Source organism: Phasianus colchicus, chromosome 5 (genome assembly GCF_987193195.1).
Source record: "Phasianus colchicus chromosome 5, bPhaCol1.hap1.1, whole genome shotgun sequence".
NCBI classification, from domain to species: domain Eukaryota; kingdom Metazoa; phylum Chordata; class Aves; order Galliformes; family Phasianidae; genus Phasianus; species Phasianus colchicus.
Window position 1 is genome coordinate 38294167 of NC_143440.1, and position 12502 is coordinate 38306668.

The 12502-nt window shown below is 51.9% G+C and overlaps 2 protein-coding genes across 5 annotated transcripts; one reads left to right on the plus strand and one right to left on the minus strand.

Annotated features, from left to right (window-relative positions):
• Positions 1-3548, minus strand: FOXA1 (forkhead box A1). 2 transcript variants are annotated; one of them, XM_090141349.1, is made up of 3 exons: positions 3416-3548; positions 293-1516; positions 1-60 (listed from the first exon to the last, which is right to left on the minus strand). In XM_090141349.1, exons 1-3 carry the CDS (start codon positions 3485-3487, stop codon positions 1-3), a joined length of 1356 nt encoding a protein of 451 aa, XP_089997475.1. In that variant the 5' UTR covers positions 3488-3548. The 2 variants fall into 2 exon arrangements, with proteins under 2 accessions (XP_089997475.1, XP_031449105.1); XM_031593245.2 differs by having other exon boundaries at positions 51-1516.
• Positions 3549-3604: 56 nt separating this feature from the next.
• Positions 3605-8294, plus strand: LOC149917864 (uncharacterized). Of its 3 annotated transcripts, none has more exons than XM_090141352.1 (8): positions 3605-3697; positions 4274-4383; positions 5474-5880; positions 5986-6190; positions 6305-6397; positions 6534-6687; positions 7176-7346; positions 7755-8294. In XM_090141352.1, exons 4-7 carry the CDS (start codon positions 6075-6077, stop codon positions 7272-7274), a joined length of 462 nt encoding a protein of 153 aa, XP_089997478.1. In that variant the 5' UTR covers positions 3605-3697; positions 4274-4383; positions 5474-5880; positions 5986-6074; the 3' UTR covers positions 7275-7346; positions 7755-8294. The 3 variants fall into 3 exon arrangements, 2 of the variants coding, with proteins under 2 accessions (XP_089997478.1, XP_089997477.1); XM_090141351.1 differs by lacking the exon at positions 3605-3697 and adding an exon at positions 3864-3996; XR_016466973.1 differs by lacking the exon at positions 3605-3697 and having other exon boundaries at positions 4049-4383; positions 6305-7034.
• The last annotated feature ends 4208 nt before the right edge of the window (positions 8295-12502 follow it).

A 12502-nucleotide genomic window follows, 5' to 3' on the forward strand; every position in this document is an offset into this window, starting at 1 on the left:
TTAAATCTCTACTCGCTTCTTCATCTCCGTATTGGTAAAGTATTGCCACATACCTGTAAACTTACATGAGATTATAGAGCGGGGCGGGGGGGCGGAAAGCACAACGAGTAGTTTACAAGCTCACCCATTTTTCTCCTTTTCAATGACACCCTGCGGGGTGCGGGGCATATGTACAGCGGGGGGGGGTGCGGGACAGGGACAGCGCACGGCCATCGGGAAGTAACAGTCCTGTGCACGGCGTGCGCCCCGAGACAGCGAGCTACGAGGTGTTGAGCACGGGTCTGGAGTACACCCCCTGGTAGTAGGAGGGCTCCAGCGCCGAGGGCTCGATGCTGCCGCGGGCCGCCATGGAGCCACCGCCCAGGGGCAGCCCGCCGGGGATGCCGGCCCCGTACGAGGAGTACTGCAGCGCCTGCTCGTAGGCTTTGAAGTCCAGCTTGTGCTGCTGCTCCGAGGAGGACATGAGGTTGTTGATGGAGAACGGGTGGTTGAAAGAGTAGTGGGGGTCCCCTTTGAGGTGCAGCTGGGGTTCGTGGGCCAGGGAGTGCGGGGGGTGCGGGACGGATGCCAGGGCGGGCACGGAGCCGAGCGAGGAGGCGGCGGCCGGGGCCGAGGGCTTCAGTTCGGCGCTCGGGCCGCTGTGGTCCATGGGCTGGGGGCTGGCGGCCGGGTTGGGGCCGGGCAGGGAGGCGGCGGCGTCGGGCTGCGCCGCTTTTCCGTGGGCGCGGGGCAGGGGAGAGCCGGAGCCCGAGGCGGACGTCTGGTCCTTGCGGCCCTCCGACGGGGCCTTGCCGCCCGCCGGCTTCTCGCACTTGAAGCGCTTCTGGCGGCGGAGGTAGCAGCCGTTCTCGAACATGTTGCCGGAGTCGGGGTGCAGGGTCCAGTAGGAGCCCTTGCCGGGCTTATCGGGGGAGCGGGCCACCTTGACGAAGCAATCGTTGAAGGAGAGCGAGTGGCGGATGCTATTCTGCCAGCGCTGCTGGTTCTGTCGGTAGTAGGGGAAGAGGTCCATGATCCACTGGTAGATCTCGCTCAGCGTCAGCATCTTGCTGGGCGCCTGCTGGATGGCCATGGTGATGAGCGAGATGTACGAGTAGGGCGGCTTGGCGTGCGGGTAGCTCCGCTTGAAGCTCTTGGCGTCCCGCGTGCGGCCGAGGTTGGACTGCGAGTAGGCCATGGGGCTGACGCAGGGGTTCATGCCGCCGTAGGGGCCCAGTCCGTTCATGGCGGCCGGCTGCCCCGACATGGCACCCAGCCCTCCGGGGCTCAGCGCCGCGCCCATGGCCGCCACGCCGGCCGTCATCCCGTTCACTGCGCCCGCAGAGCCCGCCGGCATGGCGGCCACCGCTCCGGGGCTCAGCCCGGCTCCCAGCCCCGTGTTGGCGTAGGACATGTTGAAGGAGCCGGAGGTCATGTTGCCGCTGGTCGTCATGGTGTTCATGCTCATGTAGGTGTTCATGGTGTTCATGGAGCCCAGCCCCGAGTTCATGTTGCTCACGGGCACCGAGGAATAGGCCTAGGGCAGCGAGACGAGAGAGGGTTAGCATGGAGCCCGGCACTGCAGAGCCTCCGAACCCGCCCAGGACGATCGCCGAGAGCCCGAATCCTCGTGACGGGAACGGGGAGAGACCGCTCGGTGCCGCCGAGCCCAGCCCCGGCACCGCGGAGCCCCAGCTCGGCCGCCCCGAGTGCTGCGAGGCTCTGCGGGCTCCGTGTCCCGTGTTTGAATCCGTCCGATTACTGCAATCTACAGGCGCACGCCGGTGTGCCAGGGAAAACTTTCCCGGAATAACCGCACGAACCTTTCCCTCCGCGCTGATGTATATTTCTGTTCCTACAGATAGTGTCTTGTCACAAATAAAAATAAAAATATTAGGAAAAAAAATCATCAGCTCTGTCTGCACATCGTACCTGTGGAAAGCTGCCCCTGTTCGCATTTCCGAGTCGGGCTTAAAGTTCAAACCCACCACCCCAGCCTTTCCGAAGCACGCCAAGCTCCGGCTCCCGCTGCACGGGATTCTCTGTAGCCCCCAACGTGGGGTATTGCAGCCCGATCCCTCCTCACCGCTCTCACAAAATGCAGAACCTGGAGCCCCAAAATGTTCCGGGCCCGCATCTGATTTCACACGAGGGAGAAGGGCTCTGCGAAACGCGTTCCCGTTCACCTCGAACAAAGGCAACGCGGCCGAGGAAAGGTTGTTAGGCGCGGGTTAAGCGCTCTGTAACATTCCCCATTATTCCCTACAAATTCTGCGAACTTCTCAATGCGGTTTGAATTTGAAGGATCTCAGTAACTATCCGAGAGGGCTCAAAGCGTCGGGGCTCCCACCTCTCACCCAAACAGAGATTCCAGTTCAATAGCACTGGAGGAGAAAAGAGCGGGGCTAAAAAACAGCAAAAGGGCAGGTCGTGTAACTTAAGGTGTGTGGACAATGAGCGTGGCAAGGAAAAACGAGCTCGGTGCTGACACCCCACGGGGATGCCCCCCTTTGCTCTGAGCTCTCCCCGCTGAGGGGGTGGCAGCGAGGTGACAGTGGCGTGGCAACGGGGTGGCCGTGGGGTGACACAGCGCTGTGCGGCCCTGCAGGCGTGGGGACGGCGCCGTGTCCGGGTGCGCTGATGCAATGCCGGTGTGCACCTCGCGGCTCTCGCACTTCCTTAAAGCGGCTCCTGCCCGGGCACCGCTCCCGGTTCTTCCGCGGTGGTGCCCCGCTGCCTTCCCCCGCGAACCCCCGCAGAGGCCAGGCTGTATCGGGGCCTGGATCACGGCGCACCCCGGCCCTCTCCTAACGGCCTTCGGGCCGCTCCTCTCGCACCACGCCGGAGCACAGGGGGGGCCCGGAAGCGGCTGCCGGGTGCCGCGGGTCGGCGGCGGGCGGCCGGGCCGGGCCCCCTCCGGGTTCCCCGGCCGCTCTCCGCAGCGCCGCCCGCCGGTATCTGGGCAGCAGAGCCCACCGCGGGCGGGCTGTCTCGCAAGATCCGAACAAACGGCGATTTATTCTTTTTTTCTTCCTTTCTTTTCTCTCGGCTCTAACAGGTGAGGCCCCGGCGGCAGCCAGCAGCGTGGGGCCCCAAGGGAGGGTGGGGAGGGGGGGGCGTGGGGAGTGTGCTGCCCTCAGCCCGGCGCGCCCTGTGCCCGTGCCATATGCAGTGGGGAGCGGGACGGCAACGCGGCGGTCCCCTGCTCCGAGCCAGGAGTTCTCTGGGGTGAGCTCCGCGCTGCCCCCGGCCCCTCCGGTTCTCCTGCGGGCGGTGCGGAGCTCCTCGGGGCGGCTTGGCCAGGAGAGACACGATGGCGCTGGCGGGAGCCGCAGCGCGAAGCGATCCCCCCTCTCGCTGCCCCCCTCCGCACCCCGGCCCTCCCCCGGCCCCTCTCCTCCCCCTCGGAGGGACAGCAGACCCGGGGCTCGCTCACCTCCTGCGTGTCGGCGTAGTAGCTGTTCCAGTCGCTGGTCTCATGCCCTTCCATTTTCACAGTCCCTAACATTATGGAACCAACCTGCCCGGTGTAACCATCCAGCCCTCTTGCAAGCGAGCGACGGGTGGCAGGAAAAGAGCCCAGGAGGCCGACCTAGCAGGAAGCCAGCTCCCAGGAGGGGCGGGAGTGCCGAAATCTCCTCTATAATGAAGTCAAAAAGGAGGCAGGGAGCGGTGCGGGGCGAGACAGTCGAGAAAGTGAGGAAGTGCCGGCTGGGATGTGAGTGGAGTTGAGCTGATGTGGATCTTACGTCGCACAAAGTACCCTCCTCCTCCTCTCCCCATTTGTCCGCCTCACAAAGGCGTTCGCACCTACAAAGCCGGAGATGCACCTGCCAGCGAGGCAGCTCCCCTCGCCTGCGGCTCCCCTCGGGGCGGCACTTTATTTGCAAAGCGGCGTAATTGGTTTAAGCTTGCGGGGAAAGAAGGAGAGACGGAGGTGGGAGAGGGGAGGGAGGAAGTCCCCCCTCGCAGACGGACAGGACAAGCTCTAGGAGGGCTCACTGGAAATGAAATGAGGTAGATAAGGGAAGGGCAGCCCCCTCTGTTTGAATAGAATGCTAAAGGCCATCCAGCCCTAAAACTCCGAGATTAGGAGCCATATTTACTGAAGTCCAGTAGATGCTTCTCTAACCAAATGGCAGGGAAGTCCTCGCATGCTCCCCATATTCCTCCCGTCGAGGCACCGGGGCTCGATCCGGGTCCCCGAGCCCTCAGCCCCGCGGAGCCTTCCACCCGGGAGTGTGACGGTGATGGTGTTGGTGATGATACCTCTTTCTTGGTGTCTTACTTTTAGAAACCCTATGAGTCACCGCGCTGAGCTGTAACACTCCAGACACCCAATAAATGCGGACAGAGACTCGAATGCGGATCCACCGAGGTCAGCCTCCGCCTGAAAAACACCAGGTGAGTCACTGGAACCATTTTATTTCTTTTCTGGCGAAAGCCTCCAGGCCAGAAGGCTGTTTGAAAGCCTTGGGGAGCCTTCTCTGGGGCCGGGCACCCAGGAAGTACCACTGCCTTCTTCCCAGCTTCTCTTGTGGAAGAAGGAGAATCTGCATAGGCTGCAGGGCGAAAAGGGGCTGCGGAGGTAAAGTAAATGGACACTGGACAAAGCTCTTTAAAGTATGGATGTAGGGAACTTCAGTGTTCACAAACGGATCTAACATGCTCCTATTCTGCCCTGTCCGGCTCTTCGAGCTTATGCCAAGACCGCCGACAGTTCCTGGGTTTCTCGCCTTGTGCTTTTTCGTTCCCAGAGACATTTATCATCTGATAGCGGAAAGAAAAAAAAAAAAAAAGAGTAAACAAACTCAGAAACAAAAATAAAGCATGTACACACACACACGCCAACGAAGCAAAACATAAAACCCCAACCTCAAGTAGTTATTCGTGGAATGGCGATTTGAAGTGGAAATAAAGGTTGTTGGGATTTTGAAAACCTTAGGCGTACCATATGACACAAAATACAATGCCTGAATCCGAATTTGTTCCTGGCGTGTTTATCACCCAGCTCCCGGTGCTCCCACACCAGTGTGTCCTCCAAGGCTCTGCGAGGACGTCACCGCCACAAAAACGTTTTTTAAAAAGAAGTTTATCATACAGAGACCCGGGACCGAAATTCCAAGTTATAGGTTATCTCCTCGTCGAGAACAATGTTTTAACTTGTCCTCTGAGTTTTCTGCTCTCCCTTTCTTTGTTCTTTCCCTCCTGCCCTCCCCCCCCCCCCCCCCCCCTTTTTTTTTTCTTTAAATCTGGGAACAGAATTAAGTCAAATCCCTGAAACAGACGCAAACCTGGAATAATCCAGCGAGAAAAAAAAAGGGATGAGAATGTGTCTTAAAGGAAACAAAATTAAAAAGATAAAAGCATTGAGTTAAACTTCTCCTCTCAAGTGGTCAAACTACACAAATGGAAATTGGATCAAAACCCAGAGGAAAATCTGACAGATACTCAAATTGCGGTCTTTATGTATGCACCCTCTCTCTTTCCCTAGTGGAAACAATCTGAACACAGAGACCCTTCGGTACCGGGCTCGCTCAGCCCGGTGCTCCGGCTCCGTTAAAAGCCTCCCAGAGGGAGGGAGGGCTCCGGCAGCCCGCTGCCCGCCATAGGGTGACCGCGGGGTGGTGCTGCCGCTTCCCAGTACGGCCCCGCGGGAGCAACGCCCGGCGGGACGCGGGCATCCTGCTCAGGGCTCACCGTGTGCCGGGAGGGGAGCAGGCACGGACCCCACGAGCGGCACGTAGCTCTATGCGGGGGCACACGCTGAGTCGCGCTGACAGCGCCGTGCTGAGCCGTGCTGAGCCGTGCCGAGCGGTGCGCGGAAGCCGGGGTTGTGCAAAGCCGCAGCGCCTCCTGTTGTCCGGCCGCGGCTTCCTGCTCCTAACGTTGCCCCTGAAGGTGAGATTCGGGCAGGCGGTCTGTTATCTTCTTAGAAGAGAGCGTTTCAGCTCGTTGCACAGATGGATCAGTCGCTGACAGCCGCTCCTGGAAATCCCCCTCCAGCCCCGGCGGCCGGAAGCCTCCCGTGTGCGCAGCGGCGGAGCGCGGCGGTGCGGTGCTTCCCGTCGGGCCGGGGCTCAACGCTGTGAGGGATGCGCGGGGAAACCGAAGCGACGGGACCGTGTCCTTCCGCATCCCCCGAGGGGAGAGGAGAGCAGGGCTCTGCGGGGATGGAGGACATAGAAAGACTTCTGCCATTACCAGAACGGTAATCCCGGCCCCAGAGCCTTTTCCCGAATCTCGTTAGAGCAGTGCCGTTTTGCCGGTTTCTCATCAAGCTGTACCTGCTACATCTTTTTTTTCGCCCGTGGGATGGCACCAGGGCCGGCACCGCGCGGGAACTCCGCACAAACCGGGAGCCCCGGCCCCGCGCTGCTCGGGCACCGACCCTCTCGTGGGATGGGAGATGGAAAAGGCGAGAGCGATCATTTTGACTTCAAGGGGCGGATGGGACAGCGCTACTTCAATCCGCTCCTGCGTAAGAGCTCCTTTTCCTCTGGAAGAGGCAGCTGTTCGGGTCAACTTGTAGGGTCTTGTTTGATTATTTCCAGTGGACGGGAACCTCTCGGCAGCGTCCGTGCGGGGCAGGTTTCAACCTCGGGAAGGAACCGCGAGACTGCATCAGAATGCCTTCCCTGTTCATCGCTGTCCGGCCGCCTTTCCATTTCCCCGGCTCTGACTCCTGCCCAACCATCCCTCCCGGCGGTAGGAAACTCCCATTCCACCCGTTTCTGACCCCCACGTTAAACTGAACACAGGAATCGCGTGCGAGCCGCGCTGGTACCCGCAGCCGGGTGGAAGCCCCGGGACGCTGTCAGCGGCGGCCGGGGGCAGCCCCGCACCGAGAGACGCACCGTGCAGCTCCTGCCGGGCTCTGCCTCCCCTTCTTCGTCCTCCCTGAGCCGCGGGGCCGCCCTCCGGCCGCCCTCCGGCCACAACCCTGCCGGCACGGAGCTCCCACTCGTACCGGGGCCGCCCGGGGTCTCATGCATGGAGCACGTAGCCTTCCATGAGGCCCCGAGGACTTTGCAGCAGCGACTTGACACTGCCGGGTTTTGTTTTATTTCATTTTATTTATCTTTGTTATCTATTATTTTATTACTCTGTTTCAATTTATTTCATTTCTTTCCATTTCTCTCTCTTTTTATTTTTCTTTACATTTCCTTATAATTCATTACATTTCTTTTTTTCAGGCATCGTTCAGCACACAGGTAGCGACTTGCTATGCTCCTGACACAGAAAAAAATACGTTGCCTACACCCGAAAACCCTCACATATCACAGCCCGATTAAGAGAGAAAGAGGCACAAATAACGAAATGAAAAGCTACATATAACCTACTGTCCGACGGCCACAGAAATCAGAGTAAGGAAGCCCCTGGGTTTGGTTTACTTTTTCTTCAGTGCAACAATATAGTTCTTATGCAGGTAAATCACGCCCCGGTGTATTCAGTCACTTCATTTTTAGTAATAGGGCTGGCTGTGGGCTTGCAGAACTCGAGCCAGCAGGATGCCCACCCTGCTGTGTGTTGTTGGCAAAGTCTGTTTTACTCTTCATAAAATAAATGCATTTCACGCTTCTCACTTGAATCAAGAACAGCCATATTGTATGCATTTCAATTAGTGGGTGTATTATTTATGTTATATTTCCTGAAACATGAGTGGCAATGCTTCTGATGCTTATTTCAATTGGTGTGCCAATTCTGATGCAGCCACTGTCCCTTTTTGAAAGTTTGGTTAGCAAATTTTTTAAAAACTGTGTTTTGTTTCACAGTAACTGCAGTAATACAGCACAGAAGAAGCAGTACCAGAGGAGATGGGACTACACACAAATATACTTCAGTGGCACCCAGTTTGTAGAGTTTCACCTGAATAGAAAAATGAAATTTTAAAATAATTTTCTAAAATAAAACATACACAGACTTCTGCAACGCACATATAAGGAATAAAGAAATTGAAGTCTGCGCAGTTAATCTACATAAACCAGTATCAGAAACAAACCTTGGGAGGAGACACACTTTTGTGTAGAACCTAGAGCTGAGAGAGAGACTTTGTGGACCACTGTCTGTCCAGCTTTTCCAATATTATCTGCTGATTGAACAAAAAGTATTTTCATACCCCAGGAATCTTCAAACACTGCAATGAGTTCTCTGGGAGAATATCTGTTTCCCTGATATAAGCCAAATATTGCTGTACTGGTCAACTGATGCAGAGCTGATCAGCGACTTGGGATATTCATGTCAACAGAAACACATCAGTTCTTCTGTGAACTGACCTCCCTATGCAGAAGATTGAATTGGCAACTTGGATTTAGAGCCACATTTTTTTTTTTTTCCTCCTTGTTTTCCTTACCTAAAAATAAATAAATGAAATAAAAGATTGTTTTCCCTTCTCTGTGTCTACAGCAGTTTTACAGAAGATAGAGAGCAGTATCCACTATAAATAGCTTCCTTGACTGCCTTCAGCTCTGAAGAATCAAATGTATAAAATCAAGGCTGGCTTACTTAAAGTCCTCCCCAGGGAGCAGTTCTGCAGTGTTACTTGGCTTGCACTTCTTAGAACACAAATTAATTCTATCTGTATTAACTGCACTTTTTTTGAGCTGCATTAACAAGGACACCCAGAAACTGTGGGATATGTGGCAGTGTGTGATCACATGCATACAGAAACACTTTGGCCATTTTCTCCATCATGGGACATGCATGATATCCTGGAAAAGGATGCACAGAGGCCCTATGTAACAATGTCCCATAGTTGTACATTGTACATTGAAAGTGAGACTGGAAACAGCCTGAAACCAAAAGCAAGACTTGTAAAATAAGACAGTCAACTCACTTCTGTGGGAAAGTAGAGGGCGATCTGGATTCAGGAGCATTTTGGGACTCCTCAGGGGCAGCGGTTGTTCAGCATTTTGGAGAGTGGCTGGCTCACCCAGCAGTCGGTCTGAGCTTCAGCTGCTGCTTCAGGCATTTCGGGGGTGAATCTCCCTGCTGAGCAGATTGAAAGGAATGGCAACAGGAAGGTCACTTTGCTCACCACATGCCTTCCCTTCTGCCTCCACACAGACTCTGCTCTGTGTGCAACTACTGGCGAGACAAGGAGAGCCAGGTTGGGCAGATGCAATTCATTCCTCCTCCACCCTTCCCCAGGCAATGAGGCAGGTATCTGAATATTCCTGAAGTTCATGTGGTTTCAGGGTTACTCCTTTTTAGGTAGTGACTTAAGGTGAGATGACTGGGAGAGAATCTAGCACTGCTTTCCTTCATCTCCTCCAAAGAGAAACTTAGTCTTCCAGACCATCAATTTCATTGCTAGATGAAGGTGGCTTTCCTGTTATCTGTTGAACTTACAGTCTTTTGCCTTTTTTTCAGGATCAATACCAAGGAATATTCTGTTCACTACTCACTCTGTGTTCTTTTTTAACCTTTCCTTTAGACACAACAGAAATTTCTGCCTCTGCAGATCTCTCTTTTCAACCCTTACAGGACATGTCCTTTTACTGAAGAAACTGAGCAGATGTGAAAATTTTTCTTGTGATTAAATGGGATTTCTATGTTCTCCAGTGCTGACACTCCAGCTGTGAAACCTACGAGATCTACAAACACACAGACATGTATCTTTCTATATATCCACAGTCAAGCTGCTGTCCTAAGAGAAAAGAGGAGTTGGACAGGAATGGGGGACTGGAAAACCTGCTGTTTTCTAGTATTAACTGAAAGACAGTGGAGAACAGAGATAATATGATCAAATTTTAGAACTAAAACAAGTAGAGGGCTGAACCCTACAAAGACTTTGGCAGGTGCTTTGCTGTAATTTCTCCGTTTATTGCTTACAGCCCTTTTTAAAGCCAGGAGTGCCTCTGACCTTGTGCCTATAATAAAGGCTGTGAGTGATGGGCTGCTAGAAGAAACTCATGTAATTTCTCTTGGGCTCTATAATAAAATGGCACATAACTGAAAATATTACAGTATCATCTTACCAAAAAATAAACCTGGGATTCATGATCACTCAGGATGACCTGATTTTATCATTTCAAGCATAGTTGAAAATGAAAAGGGTCCATCTTGTTTCCATCTTCTTATTGCATTTTATTTTGAATTATAAGGGAAACATCGTTATTTAAATAAAGTCTTTCAATTGTGTGGGGGAAACAAAGCTCAAAATCATAGGAGGAAGAAAAAATTTAACTACTTCTTCTGGCTTAGTACCAGCAAGTACAGATATCACACAATCACAATGGAGATTAGTAGGGGCTGGGTGTGAGTATTTGTAATGCGTCAAAGAGAGGATATAGTGATTAGAAGCATGACGATGCTTTCAACACTCACAGAGGGATTGAATGTATGATTTATAATACTAATTCTGCAAAACCTTTCTGTGCTTGTGCTTACTGCTCAAGGGATTCAGCATGGATTGATCACTGGAAAAAAAAAGGTGTTTTCTTCAGCTCAGCTGGATCAAACTCTTGCAACTAATCAAAAGCCTTTTCAGTATTGACATTGTATGATCTAAGAGATTATTTGCCACCTACCTGTTTACTCCATTGTTCTGCTGCAGATTATTGTTCCCACAGTGTAATTTTCAGAAAAGTTCGTTCTGTGTCCACAGTGGCAATACTTCACTGATCGGCATTTTAGCTGATTATCATTTGATTTTCTCTGAGTATTTATGGCCATTTTATAAATATATGTGTCGGAAACATTAAAACAAAGATGTTAATGCCCTTAAAGAGCAAGCATAACCCATAATCTGAGGATACGTACCTTTGATTTACCAGTTAATCAGAAATGCAGACTCAGTTATGGCTCAGCCACCTGTTCTACAAGGGAACTTTGGAAAGTCATTCAAATTCTACATGTTCTAGTTCCTGGTCTCTGAAATGGTATACTGGACACTGATAAACAGCCTTGAATGAGTGAGTCCTATTTTGAAGCAGGGCATGCTTTGGTTGTACCAAAGGGAGATCAAGAGCACTCAGCAGACCTGCTGAGGATTTATACGTTTTCAGGTGAAAAGGTTTTCACAGCCAGCTGCAGCTGGATGCTAAGGTGAGGCTCAGCCTCTAGTGGCTATCTGGGTGTAAGCCACAGAACTGACAATGTAGTTCTGCCCTTACTTGCCTTTCCTTTAAGTGATTGCTCTTTAGCTTCACAGGAACTCTTTCTGGCATTGCAGGGCAGCACATGCCAGGCTGTGCATATTTCATGTGCTTTCTGCTGCCCTGATTCACAACTGCCTAGATCAAGATGGCTTCCAGAGAGCACAGTGCTTACTCCTGATTTCATGTTTGCGTCCTTCCAAAGCCTGGGGGACGATGCCATCAGTGTCTCACTCCAGCTTGAAATTGTATCATGGCAAATATGGGCACCAAGGTGTGGACTCAGATGATAAATGAGAAAAGAAGCTGCACTTTCTGACCTTTTTCCAACCAACAAAAACAATTTTTAATAACTGCTTTTCTTCCTAGAAAAAACAAACAAACAAACAAACAAAAAACATCAAAAAAACCAAACCTTCCCTGTAACATTTATGGATGAACAACCTAGATGGCAAAATGTATGTGATATTAGAAAGCTTAGTGATCTGGTAAGGCCTAATTGAAATAAATAATAATAATGTGTACCAAGGGAATAAAATTGCACAAAGTTTTCCAAAGCTAGATCCATTTGCTCAGTATAAGGATGCATCTGCTCATTAAATTTTGGACTTTGCATGCTACATAGATGAGGCTTAACCTGTTTAAATAAATACTTAATAAAAAAAAAAAAAAAGAGAAACTGATGGCCTCAAGTGGCACTGTGGTTATGAAAGGAGAAAACTAATAATACCTGGGGAAATGGGAGAAAGATTTCCATGAATTCCTCTGTAGTGGGGCCCATTGTCATCTCCAGAGCTCAAGCTGAGGGTCTAGAGGATATACTTACTCCAGGGTTGAATGCTAAGAAACATGTGGGGCTTAGTAGGTGAAATACATCACATTTTAGATATAACTTGTCATCAGCCACCCTTGGGTGCTAATCCCTTTGCTACAAAACTGAGAACCTCAATGCTGTAGCACAGGAAACATTTTTGAACTACTGCTTGAGCCTTTCATGCAACTTAACTGCATCCTCCTGTAGCCAGTCCACGCTTTACTATGAGCAGAGCTGATGAATAGCAGACACAGTAAGATAATACAGCAGACTCGTTTTCCAGCTGGACACCACCACTTTACCACAGCTATTAACCTAAAGAAGAAATCCATGCCTAAGGATTTTTTCCTCCTTCCTAACATTTCTTTTGATGCAAATACTTCTTGCCATTCAGCAGCTCCTTACTGGAACTTCCTGATGCAAATACCTCTTCACATGCAGGGCTTTTCCTTCCATGTCCCACTGTGACTCCTGCAGAGAGGAGCTGCTCTCAGTAAACCAAATTGCTGGGGCTTCACTGGCTATGTAACTAGTTTGGAATTGACCTTCTCTCTCGATTCAGAACTACATTAAACTGCTGATTGGGTTTATCTTCAATGAGGGAACTAAA